This window comes from Sceloporus occidentalis, unplaced genomic scaffold (genome assembly GCF_023333645.1).
Source record: "Sceloporus occidentalis isolate IW3139 unplaced genomic scaffold, rSceOcc1.0.p SCAF_5, whole genome shotgun sequence".
In the NCBI taxonomy this organism is placed as follows: Eukaryota; Metazoa; Chordata; class Lepidosauria; order Squamata; family Phrynosomatidae; genus Sceloporus; species Sceloporus occidentalis.
The window spans coordinates 90,947,806-90,966,543 of record NW_028316985.1 but is presented as its reverse complement, the minus strand read 5'-3'; the positions used below and the strand labels follow the sequence as shown (position 1 = coordinate 90,966,543).

The following is an 18,738-nucleotide window of genomic DNA, read 5'->3' as shown; positions in this document are numbered from 1 at the left end:
CCAGATATTTGTGGCTACACAGTGTAAAGAAAGGAGATGATCCGTCAAATTACCAATCTAGAGAACTTCAAGAAAGATGTCAAGACGGATCTCTTCCGGCAGGCCTTCCCGGAATAGAACTCGGCCACGTAAAGATCCCCCACAGACATATACAAGTGAAGACTCTGCCCACCGTTATTCTATTATTGTATTTAGATTTTATTATCTGTAATTTTAATGGATAGAATTGTTTAATCCCTTTTAAGAGGTGTGTGGAAATTGTATATATTGTGTTTTTTAAAGGTTGTATGCCACTTTGATTGTGGTAACAAAAAGCGGGATATAAATTAAAGTTTTATTATTTTTATTTATTTATGAAAGGACTTTGAGTTTTTAATGAAAATTCTCCTTTCCAATCTTCTATCATTTCTAGCTGGTAAAGTCTGCCCTTCCTTTACGCGAGGGATCCGTTACAGACTCCTCTGCGTAAAGGGAATTCTGCCTATGTTCAAGCCCTATTTAAATTAATTGGGGCTCATGCACGCAGTGGCGCGCGCATGTGCGCCACAGGCACACGCCCCATTATTCCTTATGAATGCACTGCCCCTTCTCCCAGCGTGGCTTTCAGCGTATGCTGCATAAGGGGTTTTCATGCTAGACAGTTTTATATGTGAAGAATAACCTACAAGAGCTAATGAATGGATTTTGTGATGTGAGTCCCATCCATTTTTTCCTTTGATGAGGTAGATGTACACCATGGTTCTTTCCACACCTTGTGAGAAGGACCCATGGTCTGGCTCCATCTTAATAATAATAATAATAATAATAATAATACAGTTTATTTATATAACGCTTTTCCAAAATAAATCAAAGCGGTGTACAACAGAACAAAACAAATCAATTCAATTCAAAATAAAACATTACAATCATAATCAAATGATAAAACTCCTAAAATTACAATTAAAAACTATTAAAACCATACAACTATTAAAACCCTATCTTATCCCATACTGTTGTAGTAATTGAAAGGGTTATGGCAAGGGAGCAACACAACATCATCAATCTTTTAATGGCACCAAATGAAAGTGGAATGGCACTCCCACACGACTGCAGGGAATGTCACAGGACACTCTTGAAAACTTTATATATGTCAGCCAGTGTGCTACTATATCAACACAATAAAGTGAGACCTGGATGTTTAAATAAACATAGGAAGCTTTTCACCACAATATTCTTAATTACAAAATATGCAACAGTATCTTCTGCATGACACTTTTTAATGCTCTTAGCACAAATCATACATCCAGTATATTAACAAGTTCTTTTGAAAAAATATGTTTTGCGTCTTGAAACATATTATGTATTTTAGGTCATCTTGACTGTTTAATTATTTAATTTGTCATCTCTGTTTAATTATTTAATAACAACTATTTTATTAACTCCACCCAGTTTTCCATTGAGTTAGCAATTTCTAATATAAAATGCCAGAAGGACATAATGATGTTCTATGCAGAAAATTGTTTGCTGAGATGTGATCACATGGAAAGCCCTTCAAGAGCCCACTCTCCATGATGAATAATGCTCAATAAGGTCTCTTTGAGGCAGCTTATTTTATACCCCAGATGTTTTGAGATACCAGAAACACCTCTGACTTCATCAATGTAGAAGATAAGTCAAATCAAGTCAAGACTTCAATCCGTCTTTGCTAGTTTTATCAGTCAGTGTTTGAACAAATGATTTGCCACTTTTTATATTTTCATCACTGGGCCTCTATCTCTCCAGCAGTCAGCTGCCTTTCCTCAGCTTTACACTATCTATTTAGCCAGTGAAGTGAATTATAGCATATTCACTTTGAACAATGCATATCACCTTTATCATTTAGGCTCTGGGAAGACATCAATTGGTTAGGGAAAATAGTTTTGTATTCACTTCCTGCCTTGCACAAAGAAAAGGGCAGGGCATAAAAAAATTCAGACACAATAAAGGATGGCATTATGCAGGAATCTTAATGACTGCAGCCATCAATTTAACCTCCCTCCCCCCCCAGAAAAACCAACCCTCCCAACACCTACGAAACCAGTCTTTTAAGAAGAACTACAAGTGTGCCACTCTCTTTATGTAAGAGAAGTGTATTTCCTGTCCTATCAAATGTAACCTAAAATTGTTGAACCTTAATACATTTAATAGGATGCACTAAAGTGATAACAGCTTTAGGATAAACACATCTCAAAAACCATTGTTTGGAAAGTCCTATCTGCTTGCCGTAACAACAACGATTTGTAGGTAGTGAGAAAATCAGCAGAGTACCTAATTGTCTAACTATAATGTATTCAATCATGTGTTCAACTTACTTACAATACCTGCAAATCTAAGCTCCTTTTATTATTCCACCAGTGCTCAACCAGTTTTTCAGCTATTCTGAAGTAATTCTGAAGAAACACAGGTTGGGTTGCAAACTGTGCTACTAGTGAAGCCATCTTGCAGCACTTTACCTGTCCCCTAGTTTCACTTTATTCCCAGTGTAATTGTGTCAGAAATCAAGATCTTTCAAGTAATCATTAACACTTCAATCTGGTTTAGAAAGTACATTTGAAATAACTATAGCTTGCTTTCTTGCCTTCCTTCCTTCCTTCCAAAGTTGGAAAGCTGTTAAGATACACCAAGACTGCACCATATTTAAACAAGTGCTAAATAACATACCTAGGTCTGCATAGTTAGACTTGCAAAACTGCTTTTGTCCACAAAAATACAGCTCAAAGTCAGGTTCACTGGATCTGCGCAGAGTGTATCCATTTTCCAGAGCAGCAAAAGCATCACAAGTGTAGCGGTAAGTGATGAAACCATAGTTATCTCTGTCATTGAAAAGAAAACAGACACTTGTGAATAAGAATTAGAAAGTGCTAAACATCAACAAGGAGCCCCTGGTGGCGCAGTGGTTAAATGCCTGTACTGCAGCCATTCACTCAAAACCACAAGGTTGCGAGTTCAAGACCAGCAAAAGGGCCCAAGCTTGACTCAGGCTTGCATCCTTCCGAGGTCGCTAAAATGAGTACCCAGACTGTTGGGGGCAAATTAGCTTACTTGCTAATTAGCTTACTTGCTGTTCACCGCTATGATCTTTGGAATAGCGGTATATAAATAAATAAATAAATAAAAACCATCAACATAGTTATTTCCTTTTTAAAAAATCAATAATTCCACTGGGGCTTCCACACCAAGAATACCCAAACTCACATTATTTGTTAATTTGAATAACCCTCTTTTCCTTGAACAGATAATCTCAACTATAGTGCAAATAATAAATAGGAGGAAAATGAGAGACTAGAGGCTTTTCTCAATTTCAGACTGATAAATGTCATGATACTTTTGGAAGCAATTCTCACTGTCATGATCTTACTGCCTTCTTTTGTCAAAAAATCAACAAGTGGAATTCTCTTAACAAGCAATTATCTTAAAGGAGTAATTGTTTTACCCATTGTCCTGTAGATTTACAGAGCACTCCTCAATTTCACCAAAAACTTCAAACCGGTCCCTCAGTTCTGCTCGGGTTATGTCAGGCCCAATTTTGCCAACATAGATTACACGTTGTTCTTCCTGTTGGTATGGAAAAGCAGAAAAGTTCCACATGAATAAGCAGAAAAAGATGTCTATCTACACTTAGATGCATAAAATTCAGGTGATCCAAAAAGGAATTTATAATAATATTAAGAACTGCAGCAAACACAATTACATATTTTTTATATGGGAGAATGGATTATTAAACTTCAGCTGAAATATACCATAATAATTCTCTTTTTTGGTAGATATGACACATATACTTCACACAATTTGAATTTGTAAAATATAGGGATGGAAACAATATTAAAGGACTTGGAGGAAAATCCCCAAGATAGTGGCTGCTTGAATGTCCAGAAACTCTGGCAAGGAGAATCTTCCTCAAGATCCTTTATCATCACCTCATAGTCTTTGAACAGATTCAAGGAGTACATTCCCACTCACCCACACCCACTCTTTTCTTGACCCCCTGGCTAGAAGTAAAGCAGAGTCAGACAGGTCGGCAGGATTGCCACCATTATCGTCGGCACATTACAATAATATCATCTTGCAGGACGAGCAGTATACCCCATGCACCACAATGACATCCTTCTACAGCACCTTTGGACAAAACCCAGGAGGTCCACAAGGGTGCCTACAACAGGTAATCCTCCTTGCTTGGCTGTTACCCGTTTCTTTCTACCTGCATGGCCACTATTTGACCATGTGGATGGGAGACAGCTGGTAAAGAACAACTGATCAAGGCTCATCTATCACTGAGTAATCGGTGACAGGTGAACCTCATCATTTTGCTGCCTACATGTGACCGTCCAACCAGATTAGTGGACATGAGTGTGGAAGGAGCTGAGCATAGTGGCACAAGAATGTCAGAATATACAAGTACTTTACTCTGTCCATTTCTTGCCACACACAAGTTAGCCAAACACACTAAATGATTGGATTGTGGCAAGGGTGAGCAACTATGTAAGTCGCAGAGACCAATTTTTAGACTCTAAGGCCTCAACATATTGCAGTATAGCCATACATGCAGACACCCTGCACCTGCCAAATATCAAAACTAAAGTTGGTTCTGGCCCATTTACTTGTCATTTTGTTCCACAATTTTGGGGGTGTAAGGTGGGCTGATTTGCTTAAACACAAGCTTGACGACTAGAAACAAGACATTTTTGGGAAAGCATGTGTTAAACCCTCATGCTTCAGAGAGGTCTGCAAGTTGCACTTCCCCATAAGATTGCCGCACCATTGTGTAGTCCACTTTGCCCACTACAGGCTTACTCAGAGTCCTAATAAGGAAGGATAGGGACACCCATCCTTGGCACACACCTGGTCTTTAGTTGCTTATTAGCACATGTTAGCACCCAACAAGGGACCTACAGCAAGCATCTGGCATTTAGCAAGCATTTGGCACTTATTACCCATGGTGATAAAGATTTATGATTTTAAAAGAATCAGACGCAAAGCAAAATGAAAGAAAAATGGTGCAGTTCATATTCCTCATTCAAGCACATAAGGCAGTTTAGCTGTCATACTCTATTCTTGTTCCAATCTACCCAGTTTAAATGTCTGTCTTTTTTTTTTTAAATATTCCATGGCCCATAGGACTCAAAAGAACCCATAAGAGCTACAGAGATATTTGGTCACCTATCATAGCCTAGTGCCTACCCCCGAAAAAAATGTTATTGTGTGACAGCCACGGTGACAAGCCCAGCCTGAACCTGCTAAAAAATTCTGTTCTCAAAGACAAACACTTAGATCACAACAGAGCAGAGCAACACATAAACAGATAAACATATTAAGTAGAGCAGCATAATTTTAACAGAGCTAAGTGAGTTCTCTGTTCTGCCACCTTTCTCTGTGGAATAAGCAGTATTTGCACTTTACTTTCCCCCTTTTCCCACTCATAAATAAACTTGCAGAAAGTTACTCACAGATCCATGGGCCAGGACATTTTAACTGATTTTTACCGCCTGCTCTGCACAATACCAGAATTGCCAGCATATATACATTCATTTCCCAAATAAATATAACAGCCCACATATGCATTTCTTTTTCTAATAAGGAACTGGACCTCATATATTATAGGAAATGCACATACTGCTAACAATAGAGTGAACACTTATTTCGATTATAAATTGGTCTATCTAGCCTCTAGAATATTTTTAGCCTTTAGGGCTGCATCTTTGGTAAGACCACAAGGTTGGGGCAAAAAAGCCATGACTCTTTATGGAAAAAGAAGGGGATTTCTAGCCCATTACTGTCTAATCTAACTAGCTGCTCTCCAACATATAACAAAAATATCTTTTTAAAAATGTATTTGTATTTGTATTTCTCCTACAAAGTGAGCATTCATGAAAGATGTTTTCATACACAACCACTTTGCTTTCTTGACTCGGCAGAGAAACCAGCTCTGCCATCTGAATGCCCATAGGGCTTTGGAATGGATTAACTTTGAATATATTCAAAACCCACTTTCTTCTGGTGGTTACAAACAAAATGCAGTAGATCCTTTGCTGGGCAAATGAAAAAGACATCAAAGTAGAAGAAATTTTTTTAAAAAAAAAATGTCCCAGGTAATTCTGCCCCCCCCCAATATTTCAAAGGAGTCCTGATGCATTAACATTTTGACTGCTTTGTTGTTGCTAACAGCCTTTGAGTCGATCTTGACTCATAGAGACCCTGTGGATGAGACATCTCCAGAACTCCCTGTCCTCCACTGCTCTGCTTAGGTCCTGGAAATTCATTTCTGTGACCTCCTTAATAGAGTCTATCCATCTAGCATGCAGTCTTCCTCTCTTTCTGCATCCCTTCACCTTTCCTAACATTATTGTCTTTTCCAATAAGTCATGCCTTCTCATGATGTGGCCAAAGTACAACAACCTCAGCTTTATCATCTGGCTTCTAGGGAGACTTCAGGCTTGATTTGTTTGTCTTTTTGGCTGTCCACAATAACTTCAGCACTCTTCTCCAGCACCACATCTCAAATGAACTGATTTTTCTCTTATTTCCTCACTTGTCCAACTCTTGCATCAATGCATGATAATAGGGAATACAATGGCTTGTATGGGTCTAACTTTTGTGCTCAGTTATATATCTTTACATTTTAGGATTTTTTCTAGTGATTTCTTAGCAGCCCTCCCCATTCCCAGTCTCCTTTTTATCTTTTGACTGCAGTCCCCATTCTGATCAATGTTTGATGCAAGGTATGGGAACACTTTTAATATTTCAATTTCCTCATCGTCTAGGTTGAATTTGCATAGACCTTTTGTGGTCATTATTTTTGTTTTCTTCGTGTCCAGAAGTAAATCTTCCTGTGCACTTTCTTCTTTGATCTTCCTTAGTAGTTGTCCCAGGACTGTGGTGAATTTTGCTTTTAGTATGGTGTTATGGTATATTTGGATGATTGGTATATTTAGATGATTTAAAAAAAACTGTAAATGCATGTGTGTCAGTCACTTTGAGAGGCTTGTTGAATAAAACAGAGCAGAATAACTTTGAATAAATTATAATATTAAAGTATTTTTCAACCTAGGTCAAAATTTCACCATCGTAATTGAAAAACCTTCTAATAGCGGCTGCATCTGCACTGCAGAAATTATGCAATTTGATATCGCTTCGACTGCCATGGCTCAGTGCTATGAAATTCTGAGATTTGTATTTTTGTGAGATATTTAGCTTCCTTTGGCAGAGAGCTCTGGTGCCACAATAATCTAAAATCCCAGGATTCCATAGGATGGAGCCATGGCAGTTAAAGCAGTGTCAATCTGCACTACTTTTGCAGATGCATCCAATTTTTCAGTTTTTGAATTATTTTATCTAATCTATGATGTTTAAAAAAAACAGATTTGATAAGATATTATCTTCTAATGTAAAACAAAGTTATTCTACTAGTTAATCCCTGAGCAAAACTTACTGCCAAAATGACTTGACAGGAGTATCATGCCTGTGGGCAAGATAGCAGGGAAGACAATGCGGTTTAAGAGTGAAGCGATTTCCCTTCTAAGACTGGGGCTGAAAGTGACCAGTGCCCTAAACAGGAACATTCTCTACCTGAGAGCCACTGGATGGACAGAAGCAAAGCTTTGGAGGGTCAGGAATGCCACGATGAAGAACATGTCACAATCTTTGGTCTCTACCTCGATTTCATACTTCTTAGCTCTATGGAGATTAGCACACCAGTTTTTATTCCTGACCAGGTGGAAAAATCCCATTCTTTAAAAGGCCAGTGAGAAACCCGGATCAGGTAAGGAATGAATACTGCCTGGGGATGGAGCTATGCAATAGAATCTGCCCCTATGTGTTTACCTAGTGTCACCTAGTGAAGGAATAAAAGCTGGTGCACTCATCTCCTATATTAAGTGTTCTTTCTTTCAAAGAGCCTTGCCTTTGCATGGGGAGAATTCAGCTCATAGATCTGGGAACAGTAAAGATTTGCCTCCATCAGGGACGTAGCCAAGGGGAGGGGGTCTTGGGGTCCAGAGCCCCCTTCCATTAGAAAAATGAATGGTGTGTGCTGCTGCGCCACCGCACTGAAGCCTCATTATAATGGTGGCACTTAGTTTGGACCCCCCCTTCCCAAAATCCTAGCTACGTCCCTGCCTCCATGCAGTAATGTATCTGTGTCTCCCCACCACCCCACCACCCTAGAATGTCTTACCAAAACAGAAACTTAACTGTGCTGAACCACTTGGTAAAAAACAATTTGGTTGACACTAACTATTGAATCTAAATGATTGACCAGATGGAGCATAACATAACAGCAGACTTTCTAATACACTTCATTTCAGATAATATATCTGGACTGGAAGTGTGTGTGTGTGGGGGGGGCATAATGTTTTATGTACCAACACTGCATAGGCTTCCATAAGTTTTGTCATGAGTGTGATTATTTTTGGCTTTTATTTCCCCTTCTCCCTTTTTGGGTTGAATGAGAGAGACAACATTGCGAAAACTGAACTATTAAAAGAAAAGCATGGTAATGTACAATTAAGAGAATAAGTTTTTTTTAAAAAAAAAAAAAGACCAAATAATAGAAAATCAAATTTAAAAATGAAACGTACCATATCTTCTCCAATATGCAACTATGAGAAGAGATTCTATTATTTTCTTCAATGGTACTCCAAGGTGCCCAAATGGTGAAGTCACATTGTGTTTTGATACTGCTACAAGTCTCCATGGATTTTTTTTTATAATTTGAGCATTATTAAGGCTTTTCTGTGTATATTCTTTTCTATGGATATCTATCTTCATTAGGGCAAACAAAAGCAATACAAAGCTAGACACAAAATGATCTCTTAACAGTGAGATCACTTCAGAATTACATGTTTTAAAAAGATTAATGCATATATATATATATATATATATATATATATATATATATATAATTTTTTGGTTTATTTTATCTCCCATCTTTCCTCGTTACAACAAAAAGAGTAACCTGCTGGATCACTCGAAGGGTCTATCTAGTAGTTCATCATCCTATTTACAAACAGTAATCAGATATGGAGTCAAAGGCTTTCATGGCCAGCATCCATAGTTTTTTTTTTGTGGGGTTTTTGGGCTATATGGCCATGTTCTAGAAGAGTTTCTTCCTGATATTTCGCCAGCATCTGTGGCTGGCATCTTCAGAGAATGCTTGTATGGAAAGGAGTTGCATATGCATATACTGTGTGACCGTGGGAAGGCAGGAGTGATTTGCGTGTGTATTGCTTTGTTGCTAATGGCAGGCCTCAAGGTGGGAGGGTATGCAAGCAGACACTAATCCTCTTTTGCATACCCTCTCATCCTGAGGCCTGCCATTAGCAACAGAACAATACACATGCAAATCACTCCTGCCTTCCCAGGGTCACACAGTATATACATACCCAACTCCTTTCCAGGCAAGCATTCTCTGAAGATGCCAGCCACAGATGCTGGCAAAACGTCCGGAAGAAACTCTTCTAGAACATGGCCACATAGCCTGAAAACCACACAAAAAACTATAGTAACCAGATAGATGCTTCTAGAAATCACAAAAGCAGGGCCATCCTGTTGCTTGACCCCCACCCAAAAAAAAAAAAACTATTATTCAGACATGTACTTCTTTTGAATATGGAGGTTCCATTTAGTAGCAATCGTTTTACTAAACCTTTCTCAATGTGGCCAAGAGTAACTGATGGGCCTACCCTTCATAAAGTGTCTAAAGCCCCTTTAAAGTTAGTCCAACCATTGGCTATCATCACATTCTGTGGGAATGCACTCCCCTGGAAGCTGAAAAAGGCACCATTTAGATCTCTCAGGAGAGTTAATGTTCAAGCATAATGTTCCTGCAAAATTTTCTATGCATGTGCTAATCAGACCAGCAGGGTTAATGAGTCGCATGACTGCATTTTGGATCAGCTACAACCTTCCTTTCCTACTTGTTTAAGAAAAATTATCTGCCAAGGCATATACGTATTTGTTCTTTTGGATTACAGCTCCAAGAATTCCCACTTCAGTGTGGCCACCAGCTGTGTTGGCAGTGCCGTTTTTAGAATTGCAGTCCCCCTTCCCATGAAAAATAAAAACATCAGAAAGGAACGTACAGAAAACCCTGAGGAGTACTCCCTTTCAAAGTTCAATATTTGAATATCTTTTTGTCATTTGCTAATCAGACATTTGTTATTTCCTTGGTCAATCACTCAGGCTTCTAAGACAGAAGTATGGAAAACTCCAGCTTGCAGGCACTATGTGGCCACCAATAGATCTTTTCTCTGGTGTAAAAAAAACCCAAAAAACCCAGAGCATCTGATACATTGATCATATATAAGAGCATTTCAGGGATGCATTAATTGGTGTTTCTTTAACTTTATCTAATTGGCAATAGCTAAGATGATAATGTAGATATACTGGATATGTTTCAACCACGTAGTCTTAAAAACAAGCAGATACACACATTTTGAGCAGATGGATCCAAGAGTACAAACATTTATGTAAAATTCTGTTTATGTTTTTTTCTTTAAACTCAGAGTTACTTCTGTTTGATTAACTGAGAGATACTGCAGCTGAATAATTAAGGCCAGAGAAATAATTTCTATTGATTGCTCCCCAAAATACGCCTGCCTGATACTATTTAGGTCAAGCTACAGCTGAAAATGGAACTGCAACAATGCTAAGAACATGACAGTCAGTTTTGACATAAAGGAAGTTATTGTTCCACAAGGTAATTTTATATTAGCAAAATCAAAACAACATCAAAAAGTAAAATCATATTATTTTCTGGCTACAACATATCTTTAGCAGCTGCTTACAGCCTCCATTCTTGCTCCATCAACATATTCATTCAGGAGTACCCGCCACCCATGCTAAACATACCCAGTCTCATCTGATTTCAGAAGCTAAGCAGGTTGGGCATAGCTTCCAGAGATATTCAGGGAGGACTAGGAAGCCAAATTAATTGTAACTAAACCATTTCCAAGAGCTTTCATCTTTTTAACTTATTATGTGATTTGTTTTAATACTGAAATAGTTTAATGCTATTTTAAAGCTCACTTTTTGTATGTTTTTAATAGTATTCCTTTTAACTGTGAGCCACTTTGAGTCCATTTTGGAGGAGGGGGGGTGGAGTAGCAGAAGGAGGAAAAAGAGGAGGAGGAGAAAGAGCAGACAACAAGGCAACTTCCTGTGATCCTATGTAGCATTTTGTTTCTCTGTATGGCATAGCTAAACAACATAGCAACAATTTAATAAGACTGCAAAGCAGAAAGATGGGGTTATAGGCCTTGCTGCAGCTACAGAGAAAAACTTTTTTCTTGCCTTGACAAGGCATGGGAGGACAGTGCAGGAATGACAGAAACTCAGTGAGGGAATATACTGTATGAAGACATCATACAGCAGGATGGAGAAATACTTTAAAATGGCATTACCGTGGGTCCAGTCAGCCAGCAAGCAACTTGCAGCAATAACAAGGGCCCAAACAAAGAAGTGCTTTTGAAAAGTATATCCTAAGGCAATACTTATGTGCCATCACTAAACTTTATGACAGTATTTTGAATCTGAGAGGTCAAACTCCAAGCTACCTTAAGTATACAGTCCACAGCTAAGTATTATGTGTTCTTATTCTGAAATAAGCATGTACAAACCCCAATCTGGACTGGTACCAGTATATATATATATATATATATATATATATATATATATATATATGAATGGGAAAGGGTGAAACTTCTTTTCCTGAAGGAGAATTTTTAATCTTATATTTCACACATCCTACATGCTGGTTAAAAACGGAAATACCATTGGCACTGCATTTAATGCACCATTTGCCCACACTGTGTTTATTTACTATGATTCACCTGTTCACTATAGGTTGAACCAATCTGAAAGATATTCCTCTATTTAGTTTGTAGGAGGACTGGGTATAACTGAGATTGTCTGGCTCTATTCCGATAATTGTATGTACAATGTTGCAGATATCCCCCAGACTTCTTGGAGGTTCCAGAGGATGACATTGTCATGTATCAGAATATAACCAGAAAGTATTGGGCTGACTCCCACCCTACTTCAGCCACTACATGGCCTTGTCAGAGGGGATAGGATGGGCACACACAGAAACAGCGAATCTCTGCTGGAGCAGGGAGACTTAGCTAATTTGCCAGCAAATTTGCTCCAAACTGCAAGAACATTTTCAATACATTTTTGAAGACATTCTCACAGCAATGAGAATACTGAACAAATTATTTGTTCTCCTTTGCAGGAACGCAATTAACAAAGGATTACATCCCTACTCAGCATCCTAAAGAAACAACATGCGTTATAAAGATTCCCATGAAATGTCATGACATTATTCTTGTAATAAAAATGATAAAAATAAAATTAACCATGAAGTAGACCAAGGCACAATACAGACTGGCAAAAAGTGCCAGCCTGTTGGGTGGAGTCAGGGTGCCGCATCCTCATGCTGGATGCCCTAACTCTGCCCCATGGTGCCATTTTGACAAGTGCTGGTCCACATGATGCAGCACTGACGGGGCATCATCAAGCTGCGCAACCATGGCTATGGCACCCCTTGGAGGGCACAAAAAGGAGACGCCTTTTGCGGCTGCTTTTTGCGCTCTCCAGAGGCCGGATTGGGCTGCAGGGTGAGGTTGACATGGCTCTGAGGTGGCTGCATGAAGCCCCTTAGGGGCAATCCATATAGCCCCCAAGTCTACAAAAATCTATGCAACAACTTCTTTCACACAATTAGTCTCAAAGGTACTAATCTATGCAACAACTTCTTTCACACAATTAGTCTCAAAGGTACTACCTTTTATAGGTAGCACATGTGTATCTTTTAAAAATATCAGAGTCGGCAAATATGTTCATTGGACCAGTAAACTATAATTAAAACGGCAAGATTTCAAAACTCTTCATCAGACTAAGTTGTACAATATGGTGTAAGAGGAAGAACCATCCAAAAAACCTTTGGGATAGATCTCATTGCCATGGGACTTCAAGTTAGACTGCAGCCTCAAGATGGAATTTAAAGCTTGAAGAGTTGGTGCAGTGGCCATTTTGTTACCCCTTTGAGAATATAAAATGAGTTTTCTTTCTCCACTCCTTTTGCCCAGGGACGTAGCTAGGATTTTAGGAAAGGGGGGGGTCCAGACTAAGTGCCACTATTATAATGGGGCTTGGGCGTGGCGGTGCAGCAGCACACACCATTCATTTTCCTAATGAAAGGGGGGGTACGGACCCCAAGAAACCCCCCTTGGCTACGTCCCTGTTTTGCCTATAGAGATGGAGGACTCAAAAGCTTGCCGCTTTGATATGTTAGCTTTTCAATGAAGAAATTATCTGATTTTTAATATAAAACTGATGTAACTTGGGAATCACTGCTTAAGATAAAGTATATTTTTGTCCATACCACAGAAGATTCTTTTTTAATGGCAGATTTATATATTGCTATATTTTCATATGCTAGCTAAATTTAAGCTACTTTGCTGCTTACTATCCATGACAAAGCCCTTTTCTAATACATCTTCCAGTAGCTACTTGCATGTAAAAAATGCTGATTTACAGTAGCTTTAAAATATTACATTTTAAAGGCAAAGTGAGCATTGAAATGAAAGCACACTGGAGCATAAGAGATCACAATTATTGAGAAATGCATGTTCATAGATTAGTGTATGCATTCTGTTTGTTCTGTTTGAAAGGAGAAAATGATAAAAAGAAGCCTTGCATTTTTAAAAAATACACGTATATTCATATATAATCTGCAAAAGAAAAACAAATCTCTTCCAAAATGAAAGTTATCTGCATAGCGCTTACAATTGCTTTCTGCCTCTGTCTCTCTCTTTGTCTGGCCCTTTCAGATTCCCGTTTTTCATATTCTTTGCGGTATTCTTCCCTCTTCAGCCTTTCATGCTGATATTCCTCATAGCTGTCATATCTAGGAGACATAACTTAATCATTACAATGAGACTCTGGAATTTCCTCAAGATACAAATGCATAATAAGAATTGGATGTTTGTTGGTTCATTTGTTGATATATCCAACAAACAAACATAAAAACACAATGCAGACATAAATATGACAATCTTTGCTACCTGGGTCTATGGCTATATGGTGATCTGGATCGTGATCTTGAATACAAGGGGGAACTTCTATATGCCTGGGTTCTACAATGACTGGACTCATAATAATAATAAGATCTGTTAGAAGAAATAAAGAAAGAAAACATCACATTAGGTGAGAAAGGCTGAATCATTCACATTTTGTCCCTATAATCTTCTTGTAGCCCAAACCTAGTTACTTTCTAGCAATGTTGGAGGTTTTCTAGTAATATCCGCTACCTTTTCTTAACAACATATAAAGTGCCAAGGAGAACTGGAGTTTGATACCCAACAAGAACCATTTCATGTTGAACACGAGCAATGATTTACTTTCCCTAATATGGCAAGTCATCAGCAGGGCACTGCCTCTAATACAGTCATCCCTCCATATTTGCGGATTTGATATTTGCAGATTTGATTATTCACGGATTTCATTAATATGTTCTCTTTAGGACTGTCTAGGTCCTCCAGTGCAACTCTGTGGTCAACTTTAACTAAAAGTTGCACTGAAATACCATTTGTAGCTACTCCAGTGCCATTCTATGGTCAGTGTATGTTGTACATTGACCACAGAGTTGCACTGGAGGACCTAGAGATTCCTAGAGAGGTGTCCTTCAGGTAAAAACATGGTGTTTTTGTTATTTGCAGTTTTTCCATATTCACGGGGGTCTCGTTCCCCTAACCCTAGCGAATATGGAGGGACAACTATACTTGAAAATTCAATTGGCTTATCATAGCCTTTCATACACTCAAATGTCCTTTCTTAAAAATATATGTTAATCAGTTGGCCAGAACCATATGCTTCTACTACAAAGAATTCTGTAATCATGAACTGTGGAGAAAAGCAATTCCATCTGTCTGAGCGATTTATTTTCCATAAATTCTTTACTGAGATACAAGCAGATTACTAAGAAAGCTCAAGTCAACTGCATGTGATATGAGCCATAACTAGCTTAGTATTGAGGAAGCTGCTAATTCAGGTTAGGCATGGCAACTTTCTGCAGGCACACATCAGATTCCATCAGCCTGATTCTCCTTGTTCACCATCCCACTTCCCCGACATTACCCTGAGGAGGATCTACTGCATGGTGACCTTGATCTTGAATATGGAGAACGGGAACAAGACCTATGCTGAGGGAAGGATCTTGATCGTGAGCGTATCCTTTGGAATCTTTGAGAAAGCAGGGATTTGGGTGAATCCACTGAATCTCTGCATGGAGAGTTAAGGGATGTGCAAGATGGCGACAGGTCAAACAATGAGTAGGTTTGCATTCCATCCCACGAGCAGCATAGTTTGTCATTTTCATCTTCACTATCATCAAAAAGACCATCCATTGCTAGTCCGGAATTTATAAACATAGGTAGCTTGGAGAATTGTTCATCACTGTAATCACTGTTGTCCCTCAGTTCACTGATCTTAGTGGTCTTTTCCTCAAAAACAGCTTGGCTAGGGTGACCAAAGTGCTTGTTGAGTTCAGCCCGGATTTCTTGGTCTTGGAGCTGTTTCCTGCTGTTGCATTGCAAATCCTGCTTGCTTGCCTGTGAAGTCTCTCTCTTGTCGTACTGGTTGTGTTGTTCAAAAGAAGAACAAATATGACACCACTGCCCAGGCAACCAACCTTTTAAATCTACTTGTCTGGAATCCTGAGGTTCCTGGGATAGTTTGGTGCATATTCCTGTTTTTGAATTAGCAGATTGACAGTAGTCATGGTCACCAAATAGCCGCAAACCAGGCCGCTTTGTCTTCCTCTCCTCGTTACTGACAGACAGCACAGTCGTCTTGCTAAGCTGTGCATACAGCTCTGACTGCTCTGGACCCTTCCGACCTAAGTTATGTCCTTGAGAGCTGGAAGACTCATTGCAGCGGGGTTTTTTGGAAGGTGGCATAACAGTCTTGCATGACGACTTTGGCTTTGGTGAAGTCCTAAAAGGGTTGTCTTGGTTCGCTTTGTGAGGAGGGGTTGTAGGTGGAGTTAGGCCTGAGAACAGAGTAAAAACAACAGCAACCAAGTCTTAGTATATGGGTTTCTCTCAATGCTTCCAAAATACAGATTCCCAAATAATCTATGTTGTTGTCTCTTTCTGTTTCCATGCACATTTTTCCACATCCTTTTCGTAATACTTTGTCTCCTAAAAATATGCTTAAATTAAAATGTGCAACTCTATGGAATACAGAAATGGATAGTAAATATTTATTTTAATTAGCCAACAGCAAGCCTATGACATAAATTTGATGGAATTATGATTCCCTCCTATCATTACTTTTGTTCTAAAACCAATTATTAGACCCAATCAGAATAGACCCACTGAATGAGTTGTGAAGTCAACATGTGCAAATCCCATTGTTTCAATGGGTCTAAAGTTCGGATCAACAATTAATCTGGCATCCCGCTTGGATGTGGTTCCTCCCACATGACCTTGGTGTCATATTTGTTAATATTAGTCCCTCACAGCCATCCAGGAGCCTTATTATTACAGTGCTGGGAGAGGAGAATACACTGCTATGGTTCAAAAGCTACTAATAATAACCCGCTAATATGAATACACAGAGCTTTAAATGCCAAAGCTAATAGCACCTATTTCCTAGCAAACAGTATCCCATTTCCATGAGCAATCTGATATTGTGATTCATGTTCCATTTAATTTCTTACTTCTAATATATAATTTTATAAACAAAGTAAATATGAACCAACAGCAATGTCATTTGTTTTTATAAAAAGTTTATATTGTAAATTTTAATATTTAATTCATTGTAAACACCAACTCTTTTACACCAGATCAATGTCTGCTTGAATAATTTAAGCAACAAAATATTAGACAACAATAACAATGGTGTGAAATAAGAGTGTTTCTATAAGAAGGAAATACAAGGCCCAAGAATGATTCTGAATGTAATAGCAATGATACTGGCCTGCATAATTCATCAATGTAGTATACTCTTGTATATTCATTAACGTAGTATACTCTTGCTAACATATATAGAATACATTATTGGAAACACAACAAATATGTTTATCTAGGACATGGTTCTCCAACAAAAAATTAAGCAAAGAATGATAATGAAATTGAAATGGCATCTAAACAGTCTAAACTACACCCGAGCATCAATGAAAATCACAAGGGAGAGCCTGAAATTTACCCTCCATTTAGCAAACAGGGGCTTAAGTAAATAAAGAGGAGACAAATGTCAGATCAATAACTACCAGGCTTCCCCCCACAGCATGATGTTAATTCACTATGCTAGATCTCTTTGTAGAGATGAAAGATCACACACAGACACAGTGAAATCTCTTAAACGAAAGAAGTCAAAGCTTTCATCCTACTGCTGGTAGTTTTGTGCAGTAGATGTCGGTAATGCTTTTGAGTTCCTTTCAGGATTTGTAAAAGGTGATATTAATTTATTTATTTTTACAGATTGCTGGGAACTAAAATTTTCTAGTTTGAGGTGAGTTGGGCAATGAAGCAGCGTTTCTGGTTTGTTTGTTTGTTTGTTTTTAAAGGAGATTCAGAAATTTCCATTGGTGGAAATGTTTCACTGAATACTCAACTATCTTCCAGGAAAGATCCAGAAATTGTATTTCCTGCTTCACAGCACAGGCCTGGCTTAAATAATGTGCTGCATTTAACTCCTTACTTCGGCTGCACAATACACAAACTGATGGTCGCTAGTTCAGAAAGACACATCAAAGGAAGGCATGATGTGTGACTTTTAAAAAGGAGTAAGAAGAACAAACCTTGCTTGGTAAACTAGTTCTGCCCAAACCCTGGTTCTAACATGTAGCATGTCAATGGCCAGTAACACACAGCCCAGCTATTACAAACATTCCATTATAAAGGAAACACTTAAGACTCACAATGCACTTTACCCATCCAAGGTTTATCCCACATAAAGGAAATATGAAATCTCTACTAGTCCCCAACAACCACCCAGTACTGTAGGGGATCAAACTCCTGTTCCTAAGCAGGGATATAAAGAATTTTTTTAAAATTGGAAACATAGTAGAAAAATGTGTGTCTTGTGTATGGGAAACCCCGCTGAAAATTCTGGACTGACAAAATCTACACAGATACTTGGCATAAAATTTGCACTCCTTTTTGCAAAGAAAGCAGCATTTTCTATGCAGAAAATCCCGTTTCTGTCACAGAAAATGGTGTTTTCTATGCAAAACAACCATGTGTGTATTTTGCATACAGTAAGTACCAAATTATGACTAGTTTTTGAAAACTGAAGTTTTAAAGACTTTTCTCACAGGGGAATGAAATTGCTAAAATCACTTGTTCTTTCTCTTGGGCACTAAATTAGTGAAGAATTGCATCCCTGTTTCTGAGGAACAAGCAGGAAGTAATCAGTTTTACTGTCTTGCATTCTTCTGGAAGCCAGAATAGCAATGAGATCATTCGCATGAAGTACACCTGGATCTAATAGTAGCCTGAGAGCCAATGTGGTGGACTGCACTGGACTGCAACTCTGGAGACCAGGGTTTGAATCCCCGCTTGGCCATGGAAACCCATTTGGTAGACGTGTACAAGTCACATTTTGTCAACCATGGAAAAAGACAATGTGATCCTGCCCCGCCCCAACATATCCTCTCAAGAAAACCCCATTATAAGTTTGCCTTAGGGTTGCCATAAGTCAGAAATGACTTGACGGTAT

General features: G+C 38.6%; 1 protein-coding gene across 1 annotated transcript in view; it reads right to left on the bottom strand.

Moving 5' to 3' along the window:
• Positions 1-18,738, bottom strand: part of PPARGC1A (PPARG coactivator 1 alpha) — a 115,638-nt gene that overhangs the window by 6,282 nt on the left and 90,618 nt on the right. The window contains exons 8-12 of the mRNA XM_089524724.1: positions 15,151-16,063; positions 14,079-14,183; positions 13,801-13,921; positions 3,452-3,573; positions 2,680-2,831 (exon numbers count right to left, since the gene is read on the bottom strand). Coding sequence (XP_089380850.1) covers positions 2,680-2,831; positions 3,452-3,573; positions 13,801-13,921; positions 14,079-14,183; positions 15,151-16,063 — 1,413 coding nt within the window. The remainder of the gene's footprint in view (positions 1-2,679; positions 2,832-3,451; positions 3,574-13,800; positions 13,922-14,078; positions 14,184-15,150; positions 16,064-18,738) is intronic.